Consider the following 20809-nt stretch of genomic DNA (forward strand, 5'->3'; position numbering starts at 1 on the left):
CTGCCCTGTCTGGGAAAGCAGCAGCCTCCAGCCTCATAACAGTATGAGGTCTATGGGAGAGAGGGGTCATGGCTAAGAACTGTCTGAAAACCCAGAAATCTTCTAAAAGGTTATGATCTTGAACTCTGGGGAGAAGGATATCATCAATCACCACAGAATCACAAGTGAGATCACTGTAGCTGTGAGCTCCAAGGAAACCAACTCTCCCTGCTCCCTTTGCCTCCTCTCCCTGCCTGCTCCAAGTGTTACTGGGTATAAACGGAACAAGGCTGGTTATGATTTTGGGCAACAAATGCTTCAAGGACAATTATGAGACTCCATGTACCCCAGCTTCCAAAATGACACCTGATGCAATAAATGTAATCCCCAGAGACATTAAAGTACACCTAAATTAAAGTCTTAACAGCAGTCTGTTCAATGCTAAAACTATTTGCTGGCTATCATCTGTAATCATCCTCTTACACACAGTACTCACTAAAAGTCACTTACGTGTGGCCTCTTCCACTGTAAATTTCGGGGCAGTTTCTTTAGCAGTGCTCCTGTTCCAATAGAGCTGATGTGAGCAGGGAAGGTGTCATCTGTGAACAAGCATTTGTTCTTCAAGCATGACTCCAGCAAAGCCTGGTAGTTCTGCTGGATGGGAGGGGTGTGTTTTTGAAAGATACTTCTTCCTAAAGGCACAGGTGACTTCTTTTTTTTCAAGCACAGCAGAAAAGGCATGCTGATATCTCAAATAACACCAGGATAATTTTTTTCCACTGAGGATTCTGGAAGGATCTCACACTGCACAGTTCTGCTGGAAACTCTGTGTTTTCTCGGATGAGGCGTGTCTTTTCAGAAGAATTCCTGACAGTTAAAATAAGTATAAAAAGTAAATTTAATCCTGGCTTTTAAAATTTTCTTCTTAGTCAGCAGGGATGGGTAGGAACAGTGGCATTCCCAGGAGAAGTGGGGGCTCACCCAATTCTAACTGAGCGCTTATCACTGCATTTTCAAGGCTTTAATATCACTGTAGATATGAGTGAAATCAAATTGAGTGACCCCACTGACTTTTACCAGAGCTTTGAAGCCATACACATGGCTATTCTATGTCTCTCTCTGCACTATTTTAGGCTCTCCAGGATATTTTCATAACGTGTTGCAAACATGAATGACAGTCTTTATTCAATCACATTCTGTCATGAAGTTATTCCCCTCCCCTCACCCAAAAAAAAACCCCAAAAAACCCCCCCAAAAAACAAACAAACAAAAAAAAAAAACCAAAAAAACAAAAAAACCCAAGGTAAAACAAAGACTAACAGAAAAATCAAATACGTTAGGTTTTAGAAAGCCACGACTCACACTCCTATGATAGTTATTTTGCCCTTTTTGCCTCATTTTGGAGAATGATATGATCTTCCCCAAGAGTTCACATTCCATCTTGCTGAACACCACAGATTCACACATGAAATTGCATGCTGAAGTATTTTTTTCCTTGTAACATTCAAGACAGATGTTTCTCATCCCCTCACTAAAAACACCAGAGAGTGATGTCTTAGGCCTTTTTTTAATATTAGCAGCAATGTTAAAGATTTGCACCACCCCTTGCTGAGAGAAATCATGACTAAAATCTCAGTAGGCAAATCACTTCCATCAGTGCTAACAAGGTTAGTACAATCAGTTATTACGTGAAAAAACTAACCAGGATGCAAAGCTAAAGAAATGGTTCACATGCCATAATGATAGAGTATTTGGAAGGCTGCCCTACAGAGGAAGCTCTTTGGGACTCAAAATCCCTGCCCCAGGCACCCAAGGATGCTGGTCTCAGTTAGGCACCAGTGGATTGTTACTCCCATCAAAGCTGAAGGTCAGCAGCAGTCCCTGTGAGAAAACAAACAACCACACATTGTACTGTTCAACCACACAGAGCCCTCATTTGTTATAAACCCACTCTCCAAGTGATCCACAAAGCTTGACCCTCAAGGGCAACCAAGAGAAAATCTTCAAAAGATAAAGCTGGAAATGAAAATTCAATTTTCTGTTGTACTGTAGACATTTCAGAGCTGAAAAAGAATTTAAGTGCCTAACAACTTGCTTACTTTTTCTCTAGATGAAAAATGCTCTCTCCCTCCAAACCCTCTCTTTTTACAGCCATTGGCCTTCATGGCTGCAATTACACGAGCATCAGACAGAGACAGATTTAAGAGAAAAACGAAGAAAACAGCCTGGAGACCAGCTGCACTTTACATACAGAGACAAAACATGTATGAAGAAAAATTTCTCATTCTGCTACTCCCCAGGAAAAGAATTGGAGAGATATTGGCACACTTTGAGCTACAGTGAAGAACAAATATTTGAGACTTGGGTTTTGTGAGTGCAGAGTATTCACAGTGCCTATTAAGTTAAAACTATTTTAACTTTTCGCCAGTTCTCACTTCACTCTAGTATTTATTTGAAAAAATAATTGAGTTTTCTATACAGGTCTTGAAACCCAAAGATAGTATGAAAAAAACAGTGCTTTAAAAAATGAAGGTTTAAAGCACATGAATGTGCAGCCTTATTTTCAAGAAAATTCAACCAGCACCCCTGACTGTAACATTATGTCAAGTCAATTATGTATGATGTATGTTTGCATGTCAATGTTTGTATGTTTTGAAAACCTCCCAGATGAACCTGACTGTGTGTTGTTTTAAACTCTTTTCCAAATTACCTAGAAATCTTCAAACAAAAGATGCAATGAAGTGTTTTATGTGTCATAAGCAGTCACTTCTCAGACAGCAAGTGTTCCACCTTGTGTTTAACCTTCTGCCTGGCCACAGCCCTGTTTATGAGGAGGCACCAGATACAGCTGAATATTCCTGTATTCCACTCAGCAATGGTACTGAGCCAGACTGAATCAGTCCTCCTGCACAGGTGGAGCAGAGGTGTATACCTGTCTCTTCCAGCAATTAAAATTTCTAAGGGAAAGCAGCCAAGTGTAGCAGACAGAGGTTAAAAGTTTTAGAGGGAAGCCATGAGCCAGTAGGTTAAATGGATTTGATTCTCTATTCTTTGCATATTCCCCTAGTTAGCATATTTACCATCTGATCTAAGTCCTTTCACTGCATTAGCATCCTATGATCTCCCTGAGCTAGCTTAAGATCTTAAATGCCTCATCTGTAAGTCTTGAAATGAGAAGCTGAAGAATCCATAAAAAGTCCTTCACTTTTTGTAAAAGTAACTGGACCATGAATTAATTCTCTGAGAACCTCTTACTCACTCTGCAAGAGGATTTACCTCAGGCAACACTTGGACAGTAGGCAATTTGAGGGCTAAACCTGGGGATGACAGAGTTCAGCTCCTCTGATTTAACAAAGACAATCCAAATCTGGGCTGAGGAGCTGCTCCTGATTGTGTAGAACAGAGTAGTAGATGTTTGCATGCAAAATAATAAATTTTAGGGTGAGCAGAACAAACGATGCAGGGCAACTTTTTACAACCATTCATGTAATACAGCAGAACATTAGCTACAGAAATTAGTAGTCATTAGTCAAAATGATAGTGTGAGTATATTAAGCTTTGTTAATCTTTATTAGTCCCTAAACAAAACAGTATAAAAACGTCACTTGCAGGTACAACCTCTAGCCTTTGATTAAACAGAATGCTGTATTTCAGAAAAAAATTCTCAAGGCTGACTCCTGCTCTTCCTGTGGGCTTTTAAAGCAAACAGAAATATCCTGAAAAGAAGCACTGAACTATGTTTTCTCACTAAATGAATGAATATAGAGGCAAGTGGATGACCTTTCCCTGCATTTCCTGTGCTTAGATTATTGGCCCAAAAGTTGATGAGCACCTTCTGGTGCTGAGATTTTCAAGGTCAAGCAGTGAACCTGCTGCCGCTGATCTTAACAAAAAGTCCGTATCAAAAATGCCTGGATGGCTTTCAGAACTTCAAGCAATACCTCTCTGACCAAAGATTCACTTTTAAAGACTTTGGATGAGATTTTAAAATACCTGTCCTTTGCTATGGGAATTGTCCCAGCTATGTCAAAATCTGTGGAAATATGAAAATCTCACTCAAGATCTGTGCTTTAGCACTAAAGGTTACAACATCCTATTCAAAAGCATCCCAATCATTAGATATTCTGACTACCCAGAAGTCCCTCTAATGACAGATGAAATTTCTCATCTCTGCAGAAGACTTAAGTGATCGAGTATCAGCCAAACCAACTCCAAACAGCAAAAGTGAGAGAACAAGGATGCACAAAATCTGGGTTAGCTAAAACACCAGCCTCTGTTGCCAACCACTTGGCAGGCAGAAGCGATGGAGCTGTGACATGCAGGGCAGCTGATGTGGCTCATCTAGCTGCTTTACATCACACCCATCCTTCCCACGTTTGCTGATACAAACTTTTTGCCTTTCCCTTCAACACCTCCAAAGAACAGCACAGCAGCAGCTGCTGCGTTGTGTAACTAATAGCCCCATCTGATCCCAGAGGACAGCTTCATCTTAACAGGGGACAGAGTTACACTCCCTTCAAAGCCCTGGAAAATTTAACTCTGTGCTAGCCAGAGATAACTGCTAAATGCCACCACCAAATCCCTCTACATAGCACTCAGCATTTGATGTCCTACCTTCTCCAGGTGTGTTCTCACAGCAAAGGATAATGGGCAGTGATGCCCACTGCTCATAAATAGTATATTTGTCATCTCTCCCTGTTTGTGTATTTATGTGCATGTATATATATGCCTTGCATACGTAACCCCAAGAGCCTGTCCTAACCTATCAAACACAGTGGTAGAAGCAGGAGGTGGGGAAAAAAAACATATTGAGCAATGACAGAAAATTCTGGAGGATCTCAATGCAAAATATTTTACGGAAGACATGAAAGAACAGGTCAGCCCATCATGCAGGCTACCTTTTGACTCACCCATTTCTTCAGTGGACAGCAGTTTCCTTGTTTAGTTTGTCACTCAATTATTCAAAGCACAAAAATCCACGTCTCTCCATAAATCACTGGCAAGGTAAAACAGGAAGTTATGTTCAACTGTGCCTTAATACAATTTAACAGAATTTCTGCTTTCAGGTAAGAAAAAGTTCAGAGAAGAAATAATCTCAAAGCCCCTATATCTTAGAAGAGACGGGGACATGACACTTCGTCAATCAGTTAATTGTATCAATTTCTACAAAGAACGTTTATGTAAGTTTGATGGAGGTATATATGTCCTATGGCAGAGACAGACAAAATCATTCAAGAGTTATAGACCTAGCTTCTGCATTGCAAGAATGGCGAAGCGCTCAGAGGATTTTTCTTTCCAGCACTATTACAGACATCCCATCAGTCAGGTCCCCTGTGTGCAATACAAGCAGCTTTCTTTGCCAAACAGATCTAAGGAGGGAGTCCTCTGGAAGCAAGAATGCTTTCCACTCACTGGATGTCTATTATCCAGCCCCAAATTCCCCATTTCTGGGGGCACTTCTGGGTACCAACACCTCGTTCCACCTCAGGCAATGAGGGGCTAAGAGCAGTATAAGGGAGGGTGGGAAAAAACCACTATGTATATGTGCATGTGTGGGTGTAGCAAGACACCCGAAAAATGGTATGAGAAAGGTAATGGAAAATATTTCAGAGGAATATGAAGGAGCAGTGAGGGCAGGAGCATCCTGAGTTGTAAAGGCAAAGCAATGAGTGAGGAAAAGAACAGACTATGCTGGAGACAATTTTGTCTCCACACAGGCCATATGGCACCAGCAGGCAGTTGAGAATTTTGATCCAGCTGAACCAGAGGAAACTCTCCCTCCCTTACTTATCAAATTAGTATATTTGGGTTAATTCTGGGGGATTGCTGCTCTTTCCTCTCCCTTCTTTCCTTTCCCACAATCCTGGTTATTCCCTGTTGAACCCATCAGCACCTGAACTTTTGACACTGTCTCCTCAGGTTTCACACTTGGTAACAGACAAACAGTGGCAGTAACTGCACTGGCAGGAAGTTAATTTTACTGAACTACACTGCTCCCACAAGCTTCTTGAAACTGAGTCACCACATCTTTTCAGATTCTGTGACTTCAATATCCCCATCCTCAGATGATCTTTTGTAGGAAGTAAACCTGTCCAACCTAAGGCTGCAGATAAGCAAACACATTTGTCACCATTTCACAAGTTTCAGTTTTACAACATTATGTTTTGCCCCCAAAACCCCAGGTTTCATTCTGTGTGCAAATACTACATGACTTAGTTCAGCCTCACTGACTTTCATCAAAGTGGAAGTGAAACTTTTCCAGCAAGCCCCTCTCTCCTGGTCAAGGTAAGATCCAGCTAAGTGACTGCAAGCCCGTTACCGAAAGCAGGGACACGACTGAGAAATTACAGAAGTAAAAGTTAAATCCATAATATCTTAAAGATAAAGACAAATTCTATAGTAGAGGACTGTAGCAGATCCCCACCAATATCAGACAGGGATATGTTCAGAGCATTGCAGTAGAGTGGCTTCTGTGCAGCGCACTCAAGGGAGAGTTTCTACAGTTTAAAAATGTAAATTACTAAAAAAAATCCATCCACTTACTAAAGATTGCACCATAAGACCAATCTATCCAATAGAAAACCATCCATTAAAACACCTCTGTTTAAGAAATTAAAAGGAATAAAGAACAGAAAGAGATCAAAACTTTCAGTTTGATTCTGGCAGAAAGAAAAACCTAATTACACTGTAAATTTCCTTTCTTAATTTTACTTCCCTTTGTTTTTGGCAAGCTCTGTACCTCAAGGTAAAGATAGCTGTTGAGGAAATCAGTCGCAAATGGCTAAGAAAACAGACTGAAAAATAAACAAAAATGTGTAATGTTTGTGAGATACCAACAGAAAGTCTACAAAGACTGTCAAGTTTCGTGGTGATCTGCCCTGGAGATAATGCATCCACAGGAAAGAGACTCTTCAGCCAAGGCAAAGAATTTTTCTCCTTTTTTTTGGCCATTTAGCCATCAGATAGTCATATTTATGACTTGTGAAGTTTAATGATTAAAATCCTCACCTTGTAAACAGGGAACAATTGGGCTTGTGCCATACCTGTGGCAGTCAGCACAACAGAAAACTTGCTTTGCTCCCCATTTTCTTTTTTTTTTTTCCCATTTTCTTCCCCACATTCAGGAAGGGCACCAAGGTGGCCTGGGGAGATTTACAATCAAAGGCTTCCTGGCCTGGCCTTTACTCAGCTCTGAGGATAGTACAAGCAAGCACCAAAGAGACTCCATATATAGCTGTAGAAATGCCAGAGCGCCATCAGAGGAGCACAGCCCTTAAATGGCAGAACTATCTAAAAGATGAAAGTGATTTTTTTCCCCTACAAAATGAGTAATTCTTGCCAAAACATGTTGGATTCTATGGGGCCTTTCATTTTCAGGAGTTTTCTCTGGAAAGGAGTCATCAAATTCTTAAAGCCAAAAGCCTCTATTTATAAAACTAAAGAAATGAGGGGAATCGGTCTTAAGGAGGTTTCAAAACATCAGTTCCACTTTCAGCTCTAGGCATTGGCAGGAAAGCAGAAAAGTCTGATCTTCAGAAAATACAGTCAGCCTGCTATGTTCTCCCAGAAAAAGAAAACTGGTCCCTGGAGTCATTGCTTGCACCTCCTAGGTCAGGCCATGCCAGAGAGCATATGAGTGCCTAGGATCACACAATGGGAACAAGGAAAGTGTCTTCTCCTGCAGTAGAAGGCATAGAAATGTACCTGGATCATTGTTCAGGCGCACAGGACCACACAGCCTCCATATGCCCCCCTTCCTGTGGGGAAAAAAAAAAAAAAGAAAAGTTTTAATGTAGAATTGCCTCTGCTTATGCAAGGTCTGGGCTCCTCCTGGCTGTTAATGGCTGGGAAAGGGCAGGAACTGCCACACAGCAGGACTGATTCCAAAACTGCCTCTTGCTACATTTTTCGGACCCGTGGGATGGACTGAAGTGAAAAAGCCTTTAAGAGATATTTTAGGAGAAAAATTCCTGCTTTATCCCAGCTGTGCAGTGGAGATGAGGAGAGGCTGGCAGCCAAGCTGATGGCCAGCCCCAAGGACATGCCGATCCTCAGGCTACTCCTGGAAAACCTATGCAGCTGTCCTGCCATCCCTCATTACTAGAGGAATAAGTAATTTGGGACAGTAGATAATTTGCCCATTTCATCTGCTTAGATGAAGAATTCCTCCAGGCACAGCCAGAGCTGTGAGCTCCATGAAGTGAGGGGCAGCAGTGCAGCCCAATCACTGGCCTGGGGAAAGAATAGTCCAAGAGACAACTGAGCACACCTCATCAAGCTGTGTAGATATCTAAAGTGGGCTGTCAAGGGGATGGAGCCAGGCTCTTAGCGGTGCCAAGCAATAGGACAAAAGGCAACAGGCAGAGACTGATGCCAAGAAATTCTACCTGAGTATGAGGAAGAACTTCTTTATTGAGTTGATAACCACACATGAAACATCCTACCCAAAAGGGCTGCAGAGTGTCCCTCACTGGAGTATTCCACAACCATCTTATCGCAATTTTGCGCCATGTGTTCTGGGATGGCCCTGCTTGAGCAGGGAGGTTGGGCCACCACAGGCTGGTCTCTTCCAACATGACCCATTCTGTGACAGGCTGCAGACCCAAATGAAGCTGGCAGTGCTCAGAAGCAGCCGGCTCCCTCTCAGATTTGCATTCTCACGGTTCATTTCAGTAGCTGTTTTAAGGTCTATTCCGAAGAGAAAGGAAATAAGGTCTATTTAAAGTCTATTTCGAGGCGAGAAGGAAATAAAATGGCGGCCGCGATGAAACACCCTCCAACAGCCCGCAGGGGGCGCGGCGGGACCCGGCCCCTCCCCGCTGTCCAACATGGCGGCGCCCGGCGCGGCTTCACCCGCCGGGGAGAACGGGCGGCGCCTGCCAGGAACGGCCAGCTTCCGGCGCCCGCCCCTTTCCTGAGGGCCGGGCCTCCGCGCCATGCCCACGCCGGGAGCCGGCGGCGTGAAGGGAGGTGGCGCCCGCCGGTGCCGCTGGGCCGGGGCTGCGCGGACGAGCTGCTCCTTTAGCCTCCCGCGGGGACCGCTTTCAGGCTAAAATCGCCGGCGCAGGTGGCGTGAGGGCGGACGGCCCTTGCGGGTGGGCGCCGGAGCGGAGTGAGGCCCGCCCGGCCTGAGGGGGATGCGCGGCTAGCCCGCGCTCGCAGCCAGCCCAGCCCAGCCCAGCCCCGGTGGTGGTCGCGGAGCTGGCGTCGGGAGGCCACAAGATGTTCAGCTGGCTGGGCACCGACGACCGTCGGCGGAAGGACCCGGAGGTGTTCCAGACGGTCAGCGACGGCCTGAAGAAGCTTTACAAGACCAAACTGCTGCCGCTGGAAGAACACTACAAGTTCCACGAGTTCCACTCGCCCGCCCTGGAGGATGCCGACTTCGACAACAAGCCCATGGTGCTCCTCGTGGGGCAGTACTCCACTGGGAAGACCACCTTCATCAGGTAAAATCGCGCTGCCTGCTGCCCCCGCCCAGGCATGCCTGCACCCTCGACGTCCGGGCACTGGGGTGGGGCAGAACGTGTCTCTGCTGCCTGTGCTATGGCTTGATCCCCCTTCTGTTACCCCCTTCGCGTCCCCTCAAAGGCTTTTCATTGAAAAGTCACCTCCACTCAAACGCAGAGCATCGCTTCGCAAGCACAGGGTGGTGTAAGATGTCCCATGGAACACCGACGTGGCAAAGAGTAGCCCAGGGCAGGGCTGAGGAGTGCAGTAGGGCAGGAGTGCGGAGGTGTGAGTCACTGGGGCCCTCCCGGCCGCTCAAAGTGCAAAGCCTTTGGGAAGCCTCGCGCGGGGCATTCCGTGCCTGCGCTGCCCGGCTTGACCCTTGTAATAGCGATTCTTTTCAATTTGCTGTAGCTTCTGAGGCAGCTTTAAAGGGGGTGCTTCGGTTTGCAGTCGTCCTTGTTACAGGCTTGCCTGTCTGTGTTTTTCTGCGCTGTCCCAGAGACAGCACTCAGAACCCACTTAGAGAAGCCTGTGTGCAGGGAGACCTGCCCCTCTTCAGGGCTCCAGAAGGAGAGCCCTGTTTTTACTGTGTCCTGCTCGGCCGAGATGCAGGGAGCAGCAAGTTCCTTTCGAACTGTAAAGAAAGAGCAGCTGCCAGCAGATCTTTCATTTCGATGATGTGAAACTGTCGTAGAGAGGGTTAAACTTTTCCGCTGGACTTCGTTGCAGGGATCTCTGTTCAGCCATGCTGCTAGTTCAATTTGCAGCAGCCTTTCCCTTGGGATCATAGCTGAAGCTGCACTGTCCGTGTTTCCTATGTGATTCATAAGCTAAGCGTTAAATTCCAGCCTTTTTCTGGTGTGGCTGTGTTGAAATCTGTGGAATTACCCCAGTGTAAATCTGGACGCGAGCCACAGGCAGTCAACCCTTTGTTCTACCAGTAGTTCTTGGTGAAGGAGGGAACTGCAGAGAGTAGAGAGGTGAATCAAATTGACTGTGCCTCTAAAGGAACGACCTTGAGAAATGCAGGGGCTTTTTTTTTTTATGTGCTGTAATATTCCTGCTGCTAAATTTCCTGGTCAGGAGCCAAGAACAGAATGCATTTCTGTTACCTTGGCACGTACCTGGCAAACAAAGTTTAAGAGTTAAAAGGCAGGTCAGGTGGATGGTGAAGGGTTGCAAAAGACCCAAAAAAGCATTTTGCACATATTTGCAAAGGGAGTTACTCTTCTGAAAAATAGAGAGCATAGCAGAAAGGGCTGGTTCCACCTCAGATCTTTGTTCTGTGACTTAGTACCAAACCTGTTTGGAAAGCTTTTTCTGTCCTCTGGGTCACAGGCACTCAGAGCCTGAACACAAGGAATTGCTGAATTCCTGATAAGGCTGTCTAATAAAAGCATCTCCTTTTAATTCTTTCCTCTGGATTGTCAGCATCGGTGTTTCCCTGCAGTCTCACCTGCATGCTGTTAGCAGAGACTTCCTGCCTTTGCCCCTCTCTGTTCAGTGAAGTCCTTCTTGTGTAAGCCACAGCTCCTTTTGCAGGAAGTTTGGGTGCCTAGAGCACGTTACAGGCAAAAGAAGATTGAGTCTTTGCTCATGTGGGATGGCAGCAACATGCTTATTGCTGCCAGCAAGTGGATCTGAGCCTCTGACAACTGCTATTCACTCATCCTTGTGTCCTCTTCTCCTAGTTTCCTCCAGGCACAGGGCTGGGATGAGCCTACAGGGATGATGGCCAAGCAAAAGTGACCAGGAGCTTTGGCAGCTTCTGCTTCATGAGGCACCAAATGGGCCTTCCAGAAAGGCAGAGTCTTCTGTTTAAAATAGTGCCTAAGATGGTGAAAGTTGAGAACTTTTGTAGAGCCCCAGGGTCTCTAACTGTAGGAGAAGTGTGAGAGTCTGTTACTCCAGTGTGTTCCCAGACAAAGGCCAGAAAACCTTGTGTTGCTTGTGACAGGCTTCCAGTGTGAGCTTGCAGGCACTGCTCATTACAGAGCTGGGATAAGCACCAGATTAGCATCCATTAGTTATTGTGGGAAGGCAAGTGGGAGCTAAAGCAGAGAGCAGGGAGGAGTTAGAGGGGGCTGGGGGGAAGAAGTGGGAGGGTTGACAACCATTATGTCTTAGCAGTAGAGTGAAGCAAGAAACAGCCTCTGGACATTCTGTCCACAATCTTGTCAGGATGGGGGATAATTAGGGTTATCCTTATGTATCAATTCCACTCTTAAATTGCATCCTGCTTGTACTGCCATGCAATTTAGGGAGATGACTTAATGCCACTAAACAGTCATGTGGAATGAACTCAGTCCTCGTTTACCTGGATCCCAGGACACCTTACTGGGAGAAAAAATAAAAAAAGAAAAAAATGACCCATAGTCACCTACCTAAGGAGTGTCTGTCTTCCAAACCGCTTTCCTTGTTTTGGGGGATCTGAGGTGAAACAAGGAAGAAATGCAAGGCTCTGAAGCACCTAAGCTGCAGCATCTTGCAGTGAGGCTGTTCTCTCATCAGGAGTTGATGGTAAAAAAAAAAAACAGTCAAGGTCAGCAGTGAGAACCATTCCTAGAGTTTGAGCCAGGGAAGAGGGAGGTGAGTTGTGTGGGTCCAAGCCAGTGAAGCGAGACCAGAGCATAGCTTGTTTGCAGCGGAACCAGGCTGTTCTCTGTTCTCCTTGCAGGGGCACACAACTGAGCCTTTCTGTGCTATGTGAAAGGTGTAGCATTGCTAATGCAGCTTTTCCATTCCTGCTTCCTGCTGTATCATCTCTTTGTGCTCACTCCCATTTCTCTCCTCAGCATGCATTTGCCAGATGCTTTTCCATAGACTTAGGGGCTGAAAGTCAGTGCTGGTTAGGGCAAGGCAACACCTCTACCTCGGAATATGTGACAGCCACTGCAGGATCTCACTAGAGCCTGGCTTTATAATGTTATTGCTTTTTATGTTTCCTGTAAGAGGGTGGGAGTATAGGACAGAACATTACTCTCCTAATTAACTTAGATTCCGTGGTCATTTCTAAAAATAATCCTGGCTCAAGTCCAGCCATCCTGCTAATAAAATAAACAAGCCTGCTAGAGCCCCACTAACTGTCAGCATAGCTTGCTTTTCTGGTGTAGCCACCCCTTCCTCCTATAGCTAATCATTTGCACGTCCTGGCCTCTCCACACTGTTTATCACAGGCTACACGCAGAGCTCTGGTATGACCTCCCTGTGTAGCCCTGAACCTTTCATCTGTGCCTGCATCAGGCAGTTGTCACCATTTCCTCCTGTTCTGCCCTTCTTCCCGTTCCGCTCAGCATCACCTCTGCTGCCACGCTCAGCGGCATCCTGCAGGGCTCCTGCGTGACTCATCACGGGCAGGCAGCCCCTTCCGCCACATCCTGCGGCACTCCTGCCCGGGGAGCCCGGCCTCTCCTTACCCATCTCCAAATCCACCTGGGAAAGGCGACCCCGCAGCGGGGCGGGCACTAGCACAGCTTTCCTACCCTGGCCCTTCCCAGGAACAGGCCTGAAATAGGCAAACAGCATGATGCTTCCAGCCACATACCGACTCCAGGCATTTCTCTAAAAAGCAGATTGATCATATAAAACCTATTTGTCTCCTGCCTGGGGTACTCTGCAGACTTTCCTTACCTGGCTGGGAGTCACTCCCCCTGACCTTTGAAGGTGTTCAGCAGCTCAGCTTAAGGCATGCAGCACTGGCAGAGAAAATTGCTTCCTGGTGGTTGGTGTTTTCCACAGCTGTTTGCTTTTCTCTCCCAGAAATCCCCACAAATGTGACAACTGCATGTGTTCTCTAGCTTGCCTCTGGTAGCCAGGGCAGGCTGTGCCACTGCCGAGCAGAAGTGCCTTCCCCCCATCAGGCAGTGTCAATAAAACCCTTGTATTTGTTCTTTTGCACAATGAGATTCTTATGCTGCTGACACCCTGCTGCACAATGCACCCAAATTTCCCAGACAGACCTGGCTTAAAATAGGTGGTGTGATAGTGGGCAGTACGAATCTTCATCTCTCTGGTTTCCTACCACTTGTTGCACATAAGGCAATAACATTGGTGTGTAGTTACTGCTTTTGTCTTTTGTTGGGATTTTTTGTGTTGTGTTTTTTTAAGTCTTAGACAAGAAATAAACACAGAAATACTTTGAGACATTAGCTGAGTGGAGCTGTGATAAAATTTTTTGAAACAGTCTGGAGGAGTTGCTATTCCATGCAGGACTTTTGGTTAGTTTTTCTGGGAAGCTTTGTCTATAAATAACAAACAACTCCCCCCCTCAACTAATTTTTACTCCTGCTCAAAAATTGTCATATTACACGTGCATTTCAAGCCTCTAAAAAGGAAAAAAGGTGGTTGTTACAGCAAGGCTGCAACCTGACATCAGGAGTAGGGTGCCTTTCTCTAAAGCCCTTCACTTGTTACATTTGACAGTTGTTAACACTACCTATTTCTTTTCTCTCTAGTATTTGTGTGGGGTGAATGCAAAGATTTATTTCTATGGATTCAGTGAATTTTCATCTATATAAAGCCACTGGCCTGACAGCAATGTCCATCAGGACTAGTGAATTGCCATCTAGGAGGCACAAGATTAGTTTCCAAAGTCTGACCAAGTGGCTTCTAACCTAGCAAATAGTTGAGCAGTGTAAAGAGCTTCCCAGGGAATTGAACCAAGAACATTCAGGTGATAATTTACAGAGCCCTTGGTGGGAGAGAAGTAACCCCTCCTTGTTCTAAGGTGCTTCAAGCTAGAGAGGAGTTGCTGTGACTGCCAGGAAGGGGTGTTGTGATCACCTGCCAGAGAGATGGCACACACCAGCACTACCTGCAGTCTGCTTTTCTCAAGCAGTGACCCACTTCTATAGGAAAGTTTGAGAAAACCCTTCATAAGGTTTCGTTAAATAGGATCTATCCACCCTAGTATAGGAGGTCAGAGGGCTGCTCTCTTCCTGGATTATTTCAGGTATTTTAGGTGCTGCTCAACAGCTGCTGTTACATCTCAGTGTTCTGCAATTAAGAAGAGTCACTTCTGGTGGCCTTCTGGAGAGCATGGGACTTGGAAATCACTTTGGACAAAAGATACAAGAAAATACATGATAATATACCAGTAAAGGAGGTATGGTTATCTCCTAAGGGAGTTATGGATATATCATTTGTGGGGGTATTCTTGTTGCAGTATGAGTGTGTACCAAGCCAGATAAGTATCAGTGGTTTGTCCTGGGTATACATTTGGCTGTTTTACCTCTCAATCCAGTTGATTTGGCCTTGCTTTTTGGGAACTGAAGACTCATTTGCTGACATGGTATCAATAAATAGACTGCACAATTTTTTTTGATGCTCCTTAAATGCTAGATAGTGATTACCTATATTAAAATGACAGTGAAAGCAAGAACCCCTAAAAAGTTATCACAAGACTTCATGCCAGTGGTCCTATATTCTCTCACAACAGGGACTTCCCTCACTGAGACTCACCTGAGTGAACCAATTCTGGTGCTTAGACTTATCAGTCTCAATCATGAAAAAAATCCCTAGTCCTTCTCTTATTTCCTTTTCCACATCCCCATAATCTAGTTTTAACATGACAGCAATGCTGAAATAATATTTTTACCTACTGAGGATTAGGTCAAAGCAATGGAAGAGGGAGTGCCAGCTATCCTCTGGCAACAAGCAACACATTATTATACTAACTTCCATAGTCCAGTAGTCTTTTTATTCCTGTAACTAGCCAGAGCTTATTACTTGTCACCTCTCACACCATCCCATACTGAGGACTAGACCAGTTCTAGCTTCATTCTGCAAGCCACATGGACATAATGTTCTTAGTTTTCGGCGCAGCATCAGCAGGTGGTTTTCTGCACCCACACACACAAGCCTGGCTTCAGTGGTGGCATCTGGCACCTTTGTGAGACAAAGGGAACTGTCCCATGCACACACCATTGACTCACCCTGAGTTTGGCAGGGTCAGTTGGGATATGCTGCCACGGTCCTGTTCAAAGCCCCGCAACCCCACGGGTTACTGTCTTTCCCTGAAATTTGCCAAACTACACTCAGGAAATAATAAGGGATGCTGTATTTAGTGTGCTATCTAGCTTGATATATAGCTTGGAATACACTCCCCCACCCACACGTGTAGTGCTCAATATGCTTGAGCAGTTTGTAATGCAGGCCTGTGGCTGCATTTCAGAAGCACACAAGGACAGAGATTCAGACTTCAGTCAAGTGCAAGGGAAGTTGGCATTTAAGCAACTGATTTGGACTGATGGCTAAGCACATTAGTTGTTTGAGTCTGTTGAAACGAGCGGCAGCAAAGTAATTGATATTGGCACCAAGAGCTAGTAGGGTTTCAGGATCTTGTAGTGGTTTAACAGTAGTGTGTAGTAGGATTAACTCTGTGATTGCAGTGAACTTCTGTTTTTTACTGTGCTAAGTCTGCTCCAAGCGTCTTGAGGATTGAAGTACACAAAATGATGCAACACAATGAGAATATCTTCCCAGCAGCTATAATCATCTTAATTTCTTAATCCACCTTAAATGAGCTTTCAATGTTGAGATCCTAAGTAGAAAAGCTACCAAGACATTTATCAAACAATTGAGTGACAGTGCTAAAAATAGTCTCCGAAGGATCCATGCTCTTGAGCTTCATAATTGCACTGCAATCTGCAGTACAACTCATTTAGGACTTAGCAGTTCAAGTCTCATGCCCACACCCTGTTTTTTTCACTTACAGGTACCTGCTGGAGCAGGATTTCCCAGGGATGAGGATTGGACCAGAGCCTACAACTGACTCCTTTATAGCTGTTATGCAAGGAGATGTGGAAGGAATCGTTCCTGGAAATGCGTTGGTGGTGGATCCCAAAAAACCATTCAGGAAACTCAACGCCTTTGGCAATGCCTTTTTGAACAGGTCAGTACTCAAGAGCTCTTGTTCTGCAGAGTAAAGTTAGAACCTAATGAGCAGCACAGCAAGTAATGCAAAGGGATAAGGCACTTCTTTTCCTCCCATCCCCATGGCTGATGCAAAGCCAGTCCAGTCCTTCCAGATGCACATAAGTCAGTTGCTGAAGGGCTGATAAATTCAAGTGTGACAAACCTTCATTTTACTTGAACAAACAAAACAAAAATGACATCATGGCCTAAGCTTACCCTACAAGGAGACTAGAGGTAAATATCTTCATTACATTTGTTGTCCCCCGCTTCTAGCTTCTTCTTCTAGTATTTCTAGCTTCTTCCATTTGTAATCAAACCCAGGCACTCTCCATTCCCATGCCTTATACATACAACCTCATGTGCAAATTGATGACTGCTCTAATGTGTTTCCTGTTAAAAAGAGTAGCAGGGTGTTTGGACAGCAGCTCTGTGACATGAGGAATTTAACCTTTCCATCCCTTAGACCCAGCCCAGCCATAGGGAGATTTTGGATCTAGGCCTTGCAGGAAGCCAGCAGCGCACACCCATATCCTAGATGAGCACAAACTGTGCTGCAAAAGGCAGCAAACTGACTACACCCATCATCGATGCCTTCCCTTAACACACTGTGGGAGACACTGGAAACATGGCAGCTGCTCAGCCAAGCAGCCAGGAAAGCTGGGCTGGGCTCTGGCTCCCATCTGATCTCCCAAGCTTAGAGAATGACTATCCAGAGGGTGCAGCATCTCCTGTCAGCACTGACCCCAGGAGTGCTGGTGTAGGCTGCAGCGAGGCAGGCAAAGAGCCTGCAGAGAAGCAAGGGGAGAAACTTGCTGGCAGGAGAGGGACCTAGCTGGAGTCACTGCTGTACAGAAAACCTCACAGTACCTCAGGGTGACAGGAAGCAGTATCTGATCACTGCACAGGAGCATCATTCAAATACATCAACATGGTCCTGCACCAGAGAGACTGAGAAAATCTTGTTGTTTCATAGGGCCCAGAATACCTGCACCTGACCAACAGTTAGGTCAAGTGACTGCCCACTCCCTATGCCAGGGCAGAATGGTCATTTGCCCTAAAAGAATAACAGGCCTCTTGCCTGGAGTGCAGAGATCATGGACATAATTCAGAGCAGCTCAGCTGATACCCAAGAACAGCCACAGCTGGCAGACAGTTCACTGCAGAGAAGAAATATTAGGCTAGGCATGGGGGGAAAAAAGCAAACACTTCTGAACTAGCCTGATGGATGTGTCCTGAATGCAATTTGCTCCTGATAAAGCAAGGGATCTCTGCATGCATTAACCCAGTTCACCATATCATGCTGTGCTCTTGTTATGCTTCTTCAACTCTTCCTTCTCCTGAGGAAAGAGTCAAGCCTGTGCAGGCAGCATGACAGAGGGACACAGCAGTGGTTCAGCAGCAGCATAAGTACAGTCCTTCCAGCAATGCAGGGAGTAACCACAGCAGCTAATGACATCTTTCTCTTGCTGACATGAAAAAAGAGGGGGTAATGATTTCTAAACTGACAGAGGAGACATGCTAAGGGGGACTGGCTCAGCTGTGTGAGCATCACATGCTGAAAACGCTGATGCCAATGCCCAGCTAATTAGGAAATTAAACACACTCAAGAGTTGACTCAGAGGGCCAGAAGTTTAGCAGATGTAAGTTCTGGTGCACCCACTGGACCGTATCAAGCCGCCCACACTTACTTCTCCAGTGGGCCTGGCTTCTGGGCTAGGGACAAGCAGAGCTATCTCTGCCTTGTACGTACCTTGCTGCTGCTACATATATGCCTAGGCCCTGACCTCAGCTAGGAGGCTGTGAGCAAGAAATTTGCAGAAGGGAGCTAATCTGCAGGGGCCACACCTCTAAACTGAGATAAGAGTGGCCATAGGAAAGTCTGCTTTGCCCGGGAATGCTTAAAGGTAACACTTGACTGTGAGCATCAATGGAAGGGGACAGAGCAGCATGAGGCAGTAGCATTCACACAGGCCAAGCTGGTCCTGGCTGAGAAGGTGGCAGCCCACAGCACTGTGTCCTGTGGGGTGCAGAGCCTGCTGCTCCAGGAGTGAGCATCCACCCTTAGCTGGGACTCCTTCCCCAGAAGAGACTGGGATCTGCTGCTTTCCAGGAAGCAAAGGAAGACTGGTACAGTCAGGATTTGGCTGTGAGACAAGCAAATTATGCTGCTCAGTATCCTCCCTCCCTTCATTCCCAGGAGATGGAGCATACCTGGGAGATAGGGCTGCCCAGGGCTGAAATGAAGATAGCAGGTCTGCAGAATCCTGTCTGTTGTCTGCTCTTCTTGCCCCAGGTTGTTCCTAGACACTGAGAGAAGGGTTTGTTTTCCTTTTTCCAACTCTGCTGGCCAACCCCCACCTCTGAGAAGGTTCCAGAGAGATAAGAAGTTACACCTTGTTATCAGGAAGACTTGTTTGGCACCAAGGGCCTGGAGCAAATTCAGGAATCTCGCCCATTAGTTCTGTATCCCATTGTTGCAAGAATTCCCCCATCCCCAAAGTTTGTATTGGGAAGCTAAAGTGGAGTCAGTCCTGGTTTTGAGCAACTGGAGAGGTAGATAACATGTTCCTTCAGCCCTATGCTCTGACTGTAAATGTGGTGAAACTCTAGCTTGGCACAGCATTTTTCCCTTCATATGGCCCCAAACAGAATTAGGTCGAGCTCCCTGAGGTCCTGCAGTTCTTCTGGGACAACAGGAGGCCAGCAGCCTTAACTCTGCCAAAAGAGCCAGAATGCACTCACTCATGCTGGCCTCTGACCTTATATCTGAAATCTCCTGTGGAGTACTTTTCCTAGAGAAACTGGTGGAAAATCCCCCTACCCCATTTAATATTACGGCACAAGGAGTACTCAGGGCTGTAACAATGAAGAGCAAACCTGGGTTGTCAGGACAAGGGAATAACATGACCTCCTGAGCCTTTTGTTCTATGCTGCTGTGCCTGGCACTCAACAGGATAATCAAGCCAGTCCCCCTCTTTGGTATGAGGTTACACATTACACATTCAGAAATGCTCGCTGTTGCCACCTGCCAAACTGGGGATGTGGGAAGCTGTAATATGTGGTCTGAAATAGCTGACAGCTTAGGGGAGGAGACACTCATTACCCCATGAGCATTCACTCTTATCAGAATCTTCTTGGAGTCATACTAGTAGAGCAATTGGGTTGTGGCACAGCCTGGAGGAATTCAGAGGCGCAGGGGCTTCTGCAGAGCCAGACACTCATCAGATCATTGCAGGGCTGCATCTGGTCCTTGTGCCACCCCCTCCTCTGTGGTTCTGCCTCCTCCCACAGTAACATGTTTTTTGTGCCTGGATGTCACACCACCCTATTGATATGCATATGTACACACACACAAATACACACTCAGAGCTGCCTGGAATGCCATCCCAAAAAGGCTATCCATGAAATGCTACCAGGAGCTACGGAAGCAGATAGGCTTTTAGTGTCCTTTGCTGTTACTAGCAACTGAAATAGATGAGCTGCAGCCCACAAAGCACAAGTGACTCTTCTTAGGCAGCGATTTGCATAGATACAGGATGGGGAACAACTAGCTAAACAGCAATTGCACATAAATGGGCCTGCAGAGGGGGGAGCAGTGAATTACAAAGTGAATGTGAGCTAACAGTGTCATACTGCTGTTAAAAAAGCAAACTTGTCACTGAGATGTATAAACAGACTGTCAAGTGTAAGAGATAAGGAGCAATCCATCCACTGTGCTCACCACTAGCAGGGCTGTGGCTGGAGTATGTCAGCTTGTGGCATCATGCCTGAAGAAATATGTGGAGCAGTTTGAGAGGACCCAAAGGAAGGCTGCAAGGATCTTCAGGGATTTAGAAATTAGCTAGAAAGGCAGCTAGAGAGAACTGGAAGAGATAGAAAAAAGAAATAACCACCAAACTAATTTCTATAGAGGAAAGACTGAGGGGAGCAGGGCGACAATTGTCTGCATTGTGGCAAGAGGGGAAAAATAAATAATTTTCCACATCAATTGTGTTTGTGACTGAGGGGCATTATAGCATATGAAATTTAGATTAGACGTTAAAAAGAGGATTTACTGTAAAGGTTATTAAGTAATGGAGTAGACTCACAGCAAATGTTGGTGAGTCTGCATTGTTATGGATTTGAAGAACACTTTAGACAGATAACCTGACTGATCCTGCCTTGAGGGAAGAGGATAGACTGAGCAACCTCTTGAGATCTCATGCTGCCTATGCTTTACTACTTCTGTGGTGCAATAATAGCACACTTCTTGTCTTTTTAAGACAGATTTGAAAGAGAACAGAAGTCCTACAGAATTGCTGATTTTTTTTTAAAGCAAGTTATTTCAGTTCACTTGAGTTCAGGGCTCTTCAGGGGAACGCTTAACCAAAGAAAAACAAATACCACTTCTTGTTAAAATCTAAACAGCACATAAACACAAACCCAAATATTTTCATAATTCACAGCTTGGGGGCCCATATAA

At 45.5% G+C, this 20809-nt stretch overlaps 2 protein-coding genes across 10 annotated transcripts in view; one reads left to right on the forward strand and one right to left on the reverse strand.

The window, feature by feature from the left end:
* CAPN14 (calpain 14) overlaps nucleotides 1–4695 on the reverse strand; it is a 40832-nt gene extending 36137 nt beyond the window's left edge. For 6 of the 9 annotated variants that reach the window (XM_072927473.1, XM_072927481.1, XM_072927474.1 and 3 more), the window contains exons 1-2: nucleotides 4594–4694; nucleotides 490–846 (exon numbers count right to left, since the gene is read on the reverse strand). In XM_072927473.1, coding sequence (XP_072783574.1) covers nucleotides 490–720 — 231 coding nt within the window. In that variant the 5' untranslated portion in view covers nucleotides 721–846; nucleotides 4594–4694. Of the gene's footprint in view, nucleotides 1–489; nucleotides 847–4593 lie in introns of all 9 variants that reach the window. The other 3 variants (XM_072927478.1, XM_072927475.1, XM_072927476.1) reach the window with 1 other exon arrangement.
* Nucleotides 4696–8881: 4186 nt separating this feature from the next.
* Nucleotides 8882–20809, forward strand: part of EHD3 (EH domain containing 3) — a 30123-nt gene continuing 18195 nt past the window's right edge. Inside the window, exons 1-2 of the mRNA XM_030268940.4 lie at nucleotides 8882–9428; nucleotides 16148–16324. Of these exons, the coding sequence (XP_030124800.1) occupies nucleotides 9202–9428; nucleotides 16148–16324 (404 nt within the window). The 5' untranslated portion in view covers nucleotides 8882–9201. The remainder of the gene's footprint in view (nucleotides 9429–16147; nucleotides 16325–20809) is intronic.

The sequence above is a fragment of the Taeniopygia guttata genome, chromosome 3, assembly GCF_048771995.1.
Source record: "Taeniopygia guttata chromosome 3, bTaeGut7.mat, whole genome shotgun sequence".
NCBI classification, from domain to species: Eukaryota; Metazoa; Chordata; class Aves; order Passeriformes; family Estrildidae; genus Taeniopygia; species Taeniopygia guttata.